Genomic DNA, 10644 nt, shown 5'->3' with positions numbered 1-10644 from the left:
GCCCCGTCCCCGCCCTGCCGCTGCGGCGACCCAGGACCGCCACTGCCTGGAGTTGGCGGAAGAGGACGACCGGACGCTTGCGGGACCGCACTTACCGGCTGCCGCCGCCCACCCAACCCGTCTCGGATCCAGGCGCCCGGCCACACGATGCGCGTCGCAGGCGTCCAGACCTCCGCGACCACCATACGCCCGCGCGCCGGGGGCGGGGCTGAGGACGCACGACCTTTCACACTCCCGCGCGTCTGGCGCCTCCGAAAGTAGACGGTTCGTCCGATAGCCTAGCCCCGCCGGTTGCCTGGACTGAGGCCGGCGCGGTGGAGTTGCAGAAGCTGCGGGTGCGGAGGAGCTGTGGAGCTGACCCCGGGAGCCAGGAGCATGACGACCTGGTGTGTGTGTCACATTTGTTCCTGCAGGTAAGAAAGGGCTGGTGTGGCGACCTCCGGGGCTTGGAAGCGAGCTGGGGTCTCGGGGAACGGAGCCCTCAGAGTAGCCGACCTGCAAAGGTGGAGGATGCGGGCCCAGCGACGTCCCACTTATCCCCGGGTCCGCAGATGCTCGCTGCGCACCCGCCAGCTACCGCGGGTTAGGCAGTTCTGCTTTGTCGGCTCCTATCCAGGGGCGCAAACTGGAATGCTATGGCGCCAGGCAGATGATATACACCTGTGTAGCAGCGGCTGGATGTCAGGCTGCCAAGTGTGGAGACCTGATCCGACGGGGAGAGTGTATGACCACAAAATTTTTTTTAAACTTTATTTATTTTTGTCTGTGTTGGGTCTTAGTTTCTGTGAGAGGGCTTTCTCTAGTAGCCGGCAAGCGGGGGCCACTCTTCATCGCGGTGCGTGGGCCTCTCACTATCGCGGCCTCTCGTTGCGGAGCACGGGCTCTAGACGCGCAGGCTCAGTTGTGGCTCACGGGCCTAGTTGGCCCGCGGCATGTGGGATCCTCCGAGACCAGGGCTCGAACCCGTGTCCCCTGCATTGGCAGGCAGATTCTCAACCACTGCGCCACCAGGGAAGCCCCTATGCCCACACAATTTTTAAAAAATAAATAAAAGGAAACGGAAGGAGAGTAGAACGGTGTGCAAGCCTGTGAGTTTTCGACCCATGTTACACTTTCTTCTGTTCCTAGTTTTCCATCCCGGCCTGACCATATTCCCGTTCCCAGTCCCATCCAAAGTGCTTTCCTTTGGGATCTGACGGACTGAAAAGGTAGTAGGTAGTCTCCTGAAACCCAGAATTGGTCAGTGAGTCCTGCCTAACCTGTAAGCAGTCATCTCCTTTCTCAGCTTCCTTGCTGACCCAGGGATTAGACGACTATTTGCTAAATAAATAGTATGAATATGTCAATCCTGTCATACTGTAATCCCCTCCAAAGGAAAAACACTTCACATGGTGATGGAAAGCAGTTTCCCCGTAGTTTCATGATAAATGTTGTTTTTAATTACTAATTGGATGTAGATTAAAAGATAAGTCAACCTTTGAGGATTTGATTCATATCTGAAAACCCTGATGTGCAAGAAAATTGATTGTTTTTCTAATCTTTAAATTAATTTCTATCCAACCTAAGTTCCTTTCCCATCCAGCTGTCAGGAAATTTCAGTCTTCATTATGTTGGAGGCTACCTTTTCTCCAAGCAGTAAAATTTTACATCCAGGGAGCAGAGGCATTGCCAATGCAAGAGGAATCTTCTCTGGGCTTTAAACATTGGTAATGCTTCCCACTGAAATGTCTCTTGCTGAAGTTCGCAGAATCCCTTCAAGAGTGGTGCCACTGCTGCTTTGAAGTTTATGTTTTTCTTTTTGCGGTACACAGTCCTGTCACTGCTGTGGCCTCTCCTGTTGTGGAGCACAGGCTCCAGACGCGAAGACTCAGCAGCCATGGCTCAAGGGCCTAGCCACTCCGAGGCATGTGGAATCTTCCCGGACCGGGGCACAAACCCTTGTCCCCTGCATCGGCAGGCAGACTCTCAACCACTGCGCCACCAGGGAAGCCCTGAAGTTTATGTTTGATGTACAAGAATCTTGGCAAAGCTGAGAGCCACTAGGGTTCCACCTAGCCAACTCTTGATGTCTGGCCACCTCCTGGAACACTGTTAGAATGAGGCAAAGACCCCCGCTCTTCTAAGAACTCCCTCCCCCTCATCTTCTACCTCCTTCCTCTCTCTGGGGAATCGTCCCCTCTTCCCTCTTTTGCAGTCCAGGACCATCTGTTTCCTCTTAGGACCTCATTTCCAGAAGGACATCTGATTTCATCTCTTCATGAATTGTTTTTATAAAGACAGGAGAGGGCTTTCCTGGTGGCGCAGTGGTTGAGAATCCGCCTGCCGATGCAGGGGACACGGTTCATTCCCCGGTCCGGGAAGATCCCACATGCCTCGGAGCGGCTGGGCCCATGAGCCTGTGCGTCCGGAGCCTGTACTCACAACGGGAGAAGCCACAACAGTGAGAGGTCCGCATACCAGCAAAAAAATAAAAAATAAAAATAAAAATAAATAAAAAGACAAGAGAACGTGTTGACTTCAGGCAGCTTTTATCCTCGGCCCTTCCAAAAGTCCTGCAAGAAGGAAATATCAGGGACCTGACTACCTGCTTGAAATAAAGGAGGGGAAAAAAACAAGGAGAAGAAACTCATTAATATTTCAATACATTGCCTCTCTTTAGGAGGGTCAAGATTGTCAAGAGACCCCTTCAGGGAAATTTTGACCTGCATCTGTTACTTTTTCATCTTGCTGTTTGAATCTTTTTTTTTCATACTATGTAACTAAATCTTTTCAAATGTCTGTGTCTTTCACTATATCAGTCAAAACAACCATCTATCTCAGAACATCGTTTTCTCTGCAATGTGTATATACAATTGCTCATGTGAGTTAAACTATGATAAGTTATTTATGTTTGCATAGGCGACATCATTGCCCACATGGAACCACAAGGATTTATGAAAATTCTGACGTGCCTTGTCCCACAGCTGAATGTTTGGGAAAATATCCTCTGTATGGCAGTGTTCTTCCACCTCAGAGTCTGAAGCCCAAGGAATAATTTTGAGCATATAGTGGTAAAATGGAAGGAATAACAACATTTAAGTAAATATCAAGAAACTGTTTGCTTTACCTATTTTTCTCCCCACTCTTCTGGGTTTTTTTGTTTTTGTTTTTTGAATTTTTTTAATTTATGTTTTATACAGAAGATTCTTATTAGTTATCCATTTTATACATATTAGTGTGTATATGTCAATCCCAGTCCCACTCTTCTGATTTTAATAAGGTGTTTTTGTTTTTAACTCTTTAAACCATTTAGTTGATTTAGTTGAACCAGTCTACGAAGCAAGAGACTAGTTGAGTCACAACTTGAGGGAAACATAAAGATGTGAATTAAGTTAAATGAGAAAAATGAGAAGGAAAGGGGATATATAAAAAGTTCTATTGATTGTTTTTCTTAACCTGCTAAAATTTCTGGTGTTTATCTGCTTTCCGTCGTGACCAGAACCTAGAAGAATGCAGCAGCTTCCTAATGGTTATGTTTGTATCTACTCTAGCTTTTGCATCTCTGATCTGTTTTCTAACTTTAGCCAAGATGACCTTTTTATGTACTATTTATTTTTTATTTTATTTTATTTTTTATTGAAGTATCGTTGATTTGCAATGCTGTACAGCAAAGTGACTCAGTTATACACATACATTCTTTTTTTTAATATTCTTTTCCATTATGGTTTATTGACAGGATATTAACTATAGTTCCCCATGCTATACAGTAGGACCTTGTTGTTTATCCATCCTATATGAAATAGTTTACATCTGTTGGGACTTCTCTGGTAGTCCAGTGGGTAGGACTCTGTGCTCCCAAGGCAGGGGGCCCGGGTTCCATCCCTCATCGGGAAACTAGATCCCGCGTAGATGCCGCAGCTCAGTGTTCACATGCCACAACTGGGAAGACTGCATGCTGCAGCTAAGAACTGGTGCATCCAAAATAAATTTTTAAAAAAAGAAAAGAAGTTTACATCTGCTAATCCCGAACTCCCAGTCCATCCCTCCCCCATCCCCCACCCCCCGTGACAAACACAAGTCTGTTCTCCATGTCTGTCAATCTGTTTCTGTCCTGTAGATAGGTTCATTTGTGCCATATTTTAGATTCCACATATAAATGATACCACATAGTATTTGTCTTTCTCTTTCTGTGTTATTTCACTTAGTATGATAATCTCTGGTTGCATCCATATTGCTGCAAATGGCATTATTTTGTTCTTTTTTATGGCTGAGTAGTAGTCCATTGTATATGTGTACCACATCTTCTTTATCCATTCATCTGTCGATGGACATTTAGGTTGTTTCCATGATTTGGCTACTGTGAATAGTGCTGCTATGAACATAGGGGTGCATGTATCTTTCTGAATTAGAGTTTTGTCTGGATATATGCCCATGAGTGGGATTGATGGATCATATGGTAATTCTACTTTTAGTTTTCTGAGGAACTGCCACACTGTTTTCCATAGGGCTGCACCAACTTACATTCCCATCAACAGTGTAGGAGGCTTCCCTTTTCTGCACACCCTCTCCAGCATTTTTTATTCATAGACTTTTTTATTTTTGTGGTACGCGGGCCTCTCACTGTTGTGGCCTCTCCCATTGCGGAGCACAGGCTCTGGACGCGCAGGCTCAGCGGCCATGGCTCACTAGTCCAGCCACTCCGTGGCATGTGGGATCTTCCCAGACCGGGCCACGAACCCGTGTCCCCTGCATCGGCAGGCGGACTCCCAACCACTCCGCCACCAGGGAAGCCCCATAGACTTTTTAATGGTGGCCATTCTGACTGGCGTGAGGTGGTACCTCATTGTAGTTTTGATTTGCATTTCTCTAAATACTTAGTGATGTTGAGCAATATGACCTTTTTAAAATGCAGATCTAATCCTGTCACCTCCCTGCTAAAACTGCTGTTATATTTTCCCATTATATTTAATGTTTACCAAAATCCCTTCATTGTTTTCTCCCTGCTTTCTTTTCTGACTTGTTTTCACTGTAATGCCCTTTGCACTCTTACGGTTACATCTCATAGGACATTTTTATTTCTTGGAAGTACCAGGCTTCTCTTGTCACAGAGCTTTCCAAGATACTATGTTACCTGTGAGGAATTTTTCCTGCCTCTTTACCCTGATTAATGCATATTCAACCTATAGCTCTCAACTCAGTTATCACTCTAAGAAGGCTTCACTGACACTCATCCAGTTTGCAGGCTAGGTAAAAGTCCCCTATGTAAGTTCTCAAAGCATCTGCCTGTTATTTATCATTAGATTAGTTTCATTGTTCCATGAAGGCAGGAACTATGTCTATTCTTATCTCAGCATTCTATTTCCAGAAACCTTTTACAATGCCTACTAGCTCATAGTAGGCATTGACTATTTATTCAGTGTGTGAAAGACAAAAAAGTCCTTTTTAAGCCTAAACTCTTCATTTGGACTCAGCTTTTTTGATCTTTGTCAATTCAATAGGTTCTTTTCTCTATGTTCTGAATGTGTACACTATATTCAAGGTACAATCTTAGGCATTAAGTATAAAAATATCAATAAAGAGAAGTTCTTGCTTTCCAGGAACTCATACATCAGATTTCTATAATTTAGGGTTGTTCAGTGAACATGGTGGGAACCAGGGAATTTCAATATCTGAGAGATTGGTGTATAGTTCTAAAAATGTAGGTTGAGATCAGATTGTGAAGTCTTGGTTGTCAGACTGAGGAGCTTAACATTTTTCTAGTAGCCAGTAAAAATTGTTCAGTTCTGCTACCAGATAGGATATAGCAGATGGCAGAAAGCCATTACTTCCACTGACACAGCTTAAAAAAATACGTAAATTTTTAAAAATCTCTTTTTAATGGAAGCAAAGAACTAAAATTAGAGAGACAGGGGTGCCCTTCCTAGATGAGCTGAGATGACCAACTGTGTACTTCTCTGGGAGCATTTGTCAGGTCTAGGCCAAGGCTGAAGATTAGGGTAGCATCAGCAGCGGGACCCTCCTAGGGGATGGGAAACCAGTGGAGCACCTGACACGTAGGCCAATGTGACCAACTGGAATCTGTAAATACCCCTGATGTGTGGCTGGTTTTCCTTGCGGGATGTCTGCTGAGTGATTAGGGGGCATGGTGGGCTAGAGGACTGGGCTAGAAGAGCCCACAGATATACACCACAGTCTCACTTGGGAGCAGGTGCTTAGGGGAGAAAGTCCCACTAGAATGAAGGCTCTACCACAAACACATCACAGGTCTTGTCCTTGAGAAACTTGTAACTAGAGGAAGACTATGTCTAACTGAAGGTGCCGCTGAATGCCAGCTGCACTCAGTTCCTGACTGGATCAAGGTGACCTGCCCCATATCCTATCTGCATAACATAGGAAAGAGCAAGCTGTCTTCTGTTCAAAATAACATCGATTTTAGTTTCTATGGTTTTCTTATACATGACATTCGGCATAGAGTAAAACATTATGAGACCTATGAAGAATCAGGAAATATTTAAAGAGGTGATGGTCAAGAAACTTCCAAAATTGTTGAAGGAATCAGGCTTCAGAGTCACGAAGCTCGATGAACCCCAAAATAAACACAAAACCACGTCTGGCAACTGTCGTCAAACTTCTGAGAACCAAGTAAATTCTTAAAAGTTGTAAGAGCAAAAACTACATATTACTGACAAAAGAAAAATTAGAAATGTATTGCACCAGAAACTATGGAAGCCTGAAGTTAATGCAATGACATTTTAAAGTACTAAAAGGAAATTTCAAACCCAGTGAATCCCAGCATTTTATATGTAGTGAAAATATCCTTCCAAAATAATGTAAAACAAAGACGTTGTTAGGGAAAAAAAGCAAAGAATTTCTTAGTAGCAGATACATACTACAAAAAGTACTTAAAGTTCTTCACATTGAAGGAAAATGATTCCCGAGAGAAGCATGAAATGCAGGAAGGAATGAAGCATACAGAAGGGGTAAATAAGTGGGTAATTGTAAAAGGGTATTAATTATATTAGGTGGTTTTATACAAATAAAGTCACAATAATTATATTAGGTGATTTTATACAATATAGAAGTAAAATATAACAATAGCACAAAAAGCAGAAGGATGTAAACGGAATTAAACTGTTGAAACCTTCCAGTGTTTTAGAAGTGGTGAAAACATCAATTTAAGTTTGACTAGGAGAAAAAGATCCCTTTATTCTAAAAATACAGAAAGTTATCATTAAAATGCTAATGGAGAAAATGCAATAATAAGCATACCCTTTCTTAATCCAAAAGAAGGAAATAAGGGGTAAGGGAACAAAGAAAATATGGGACCAACCAAAAGCAAATAGCAATATAGTCAACTTATAAATGAAGTGACATCAATCCTTACATTAAAAGTAAATGAAATACGTATTACAATTTAAAACTCAAAGATTTATTACTCAAACATTAAAAAGATAGGAAGATATTATGGAAAACTTATACCGATAATTGTTCTAAAATGGAGCAGTGCCTTGAAAAATACAATTGGCCAAACTGACTCACGAAGGGAAAACCAGAATAGCCTTATATCTGTTAAAGAAATCAAATGTGTAGAATTTAAGGTGTAATTTACAACTAGAGCATAAAGAAAATTGGAGCATTTCTAATTTCTGAGTGGGTTATAGATGGCTAGATAAAAGTATTTCCAACCTAACAGTAAGCAGCCAGATAATATACAAAATCGTAAATATTCGTGAGTCCTTCAGAAAGCTGAGATCACAGGGGAAGTGAAAAACAACAGCAAACCTCTAACCTGAAGGAAGAACAGGAAATTATCCTGGGCCCAACCATTAGAGATCTACATCAAGGAGAGGGACAGACACACTGAGAGAGCCCCACCACTGAGACCCAGGGACACGAGGTTTGCTTAAGATTGAGGCTGGTGGGCTTCGCTGGTGGCGCAGTGCTTAAGAATCCGCCTGACGAGGCAGGGACATGGGTTTGAGCCCTGGTCCGTGAAGATCCCACATGCCGCAGAGCAACTAAGCCCATGCGCCACAGCTACTGAGCCTGCGCTCTAGAGCCCGTGAGCCACAGCTCCTGAGCCCGCGTGCCACAACTACTACTCTAACCCTTGTGCCTAGAGCCAGTGATCTGCAACAAGAGAAGCCACCGCGAGAAGCCCACGTGGTGCAACAAAGAGTAGCCCCTGCTCGCCGAAACTAAAGCCCGTGCGCAGCAAAGACCCAACATAGCCAAAACTAAAATAAACAAATAAATTTATTAAAAACAAAAAGATTGAGCCTGGACCTGGACAACAGAGGAACACCCCCTCCACACACACACCCACCAGATTGCTGAGCACTGAATAACAAGCAAAAACAGTGTACCATTGGAGAGAAGCAAGGTTACAGAGAGACATTCTCTGAGGTGCAGGTGCAAAGAGAATGCCTAAAGCTGAGGATGGCACAGAAATTAAGAAAACCAGCCCTCCCTCCCCCGCCCCAAAGCACAAGATAATGCCAGAGGAATTTGAAGCTGATGGTACACTGAAGGTAAGCCTAGCAAAAACAAAAGCCAAACCTAGCTCAGCTACTGATTGAGCTGACTTAACCCCCCTCACTAAAGGCCTGGCAAATGAAGATGTATATCCACTTCTGGGCATAAATACTATTTATCCCAGTCCCAACTGTGCTACACACAATATCCAGCTTTCAAATACAAATTATAAATTGCACAAAAAGTAATATTTTATTGAAGCACAGCAATGCCATTCATTTACATATTATCTATGGCTGCTTTCATGCCACAGTGTCAGAACTGAGTAGTTGCAACACAGACCGTATGGCCCACAAAGCCCTAAATATTTATGTAATGAAAATGAAAAAATACAATATTAAAATGTGTGGGATGTATCTAAAGCAATGCTTAGAGGGAAATTTATAGCATTAAATGTTTGCATTAGAAAAGAAGACAGTCTTAAATCAATAACTTAAGGGTCCATCTTATGAAACTAGAAAAATGAGCAAATTAAACCCAAAGCAAAGTAGAAGGAAAGAAATAATGAAGAGCAGCAATCGATGAATCTGTAAACAGAAAAACAATGAGAAAATCGATGAAACCAAAAGCTGAATCTGTTAAAAGATAATAAAGTTGAATAACCCTAACCACGCTGACCACGAAGAAAAACAGACACTAATTACAGATATCAAGAATAAGAATACGGATCTCACTATAGACTCTATAGAACCTTATTTTACATTATTGTTTCTTGTATTTCCTTATTCTTATTTTTGATGATTTCATCAGGTTGCTGTTCATTCCATGTTTGCCTCAAGAACGCAAAAATTAAAATTTAGGAAGTAAAATTGACAGGATGGGAAAACAACTTGAAACAGGGAGAAGGGAGTGAGGGAGAGAAAATTAGCTGGGTGAAACCTTTACCTGAGACACCAAATTCAAAATAGTGTTTTCTTGTTGATGTGTTATTTGGGGGGAATATGAGTCTGAGCAAGATGGTGAATTCAGTTGGGGCATACTAAACTTCAGTTTACCTCTTGTACATCTGTATAGAGGTGTCTAGTAGGAAGATGGATATGTTGGTTTGGATTTGAAGGGCGGTCTGGAGTGGAGATTCAACTTTGGGAGTCATCAGCTTATAGGTAGGGGTAAAACTGTGAGGCACGTTTGATGATGTGTCGATTGAGAAAGAAAGGATGGAGCCCCCTGACTGTATAAAAATTGGCCCCAATTCCATTTGATATTGAAACAATCCTCTATGGCTAATACGAGTTTTTGTTTTTAATGTTTTAAGGGAATTTTTAGAAGATCTATTTTTATTTCCATTTTTTTCTCAAATTTACCTAAGTAATTTTTTGTTTCAATTCCTTTATGCAACAAAGGTTCTCACCTTTAGGTATATTTTTCTGAATTTCACAAATCTTTTCAACTGAAGTAATTCTGAAATGGAATTATGTTTCTGAGAGCCTATCTCCAATAAGAGGAAACAGCATGGGCGTGGAGTATGTTTGGACGCCAGCTGAGTAAGAAATCTCAGCTAGGAAGGGAAGGCTGTGGGTGGATTCACTAGGGATGATGTCTGTGAAAAAATCAGCCTTGCTGTTACTTCAAGTTAAGAATAAGGTTATGCAGCAAAGGTCAAGATCAGATTCCTTAAAGAACTTTCAGTCCACGGACTGGTCCAGGCTGGATACTGGGTGGCACCACCTGGCAGGAAGATTCACATGTGCTCGACTATTTCTAATCTCAGTGATTTCTCACTGTGCTGTAAAACTGAGGCCAAGAAAACCAAGGAATCATCTGAGAAGTGCTAAGTCATACAAACGTACATACGAAATAATTTAAGAAAACATTTCAGTGTATAAACACTTGTCAAGTAGAGTTATTAGTTATACTTTTGTTCTTAACTATTCCTTAATAGGGATTTGACAGTGCAAGTGTAGCCCTAGTAATAGCTAGGTCTGCCATATTCCTGTTTTTGTTCTGGGCAATTGAGCTGTTTTGGTTTCTGCCCACTGTTGATTATTTCATTTGTGGGTTGCAGGAGAGCTTGCATCTTCCTAGTACATTTATTCTCTACCATTATTCTGTTCTGTTCTAATCATTCATGCATTTAGTCATTGAATGTTTTTGAAAACTTGCTGTATACAAGGCACTGTGTTAAGCATA

At 42.2% G+C, this 10644-nt stretch overlaps 1 protein-coding gene and 1 long non-coding RNA gene across 4 annotated transcripts in view; both read left to right on the top strand.

The window, feature by feature from the left end:
• LOC131765117 (uncharacterized) overlaps positions 1–10644 on the top strand; it is a 112643-nt gene that overhangs the window by 62035 nt on the left and 39964 nt on the right. The gene's annotated exons all lie outside the window — the stretch shown is intronic.
• Positions 331–3082, top strand: LOC131765798 (stabilizer of axonemal microtubules 1-like; the record flags this gene model as incomplete). The annotated part of the gene is given in 2 exon segments (XM_059079670.2): positions 331–413; positions 2899–3082. Coding segments are annotated over 2 exon segments (267 nt in total), but the record flags the coding sequence as incomplete, so codon positions are not given.

The sequence above is a fragment of the Kogia breviceps genome, chromosome 11 (assembly GCF_026419965.1).
Source record: "Kogia breviceps isolate mKogBre1 chromosome 11, mKogBre1 haplotype 1, whole genome shotgun sequence".
Classification (NCBI taxonomy): Eukaryota; Metazoa; Chordata; class Mammalia; order Artiodactyla; family Physeteridae; genus Kogia; species Kogia breviceps.
Note: the sequence above shows the minus strand (reverse complement) of the source record. Positions and strands in the feature narration are given on the sequence as shown.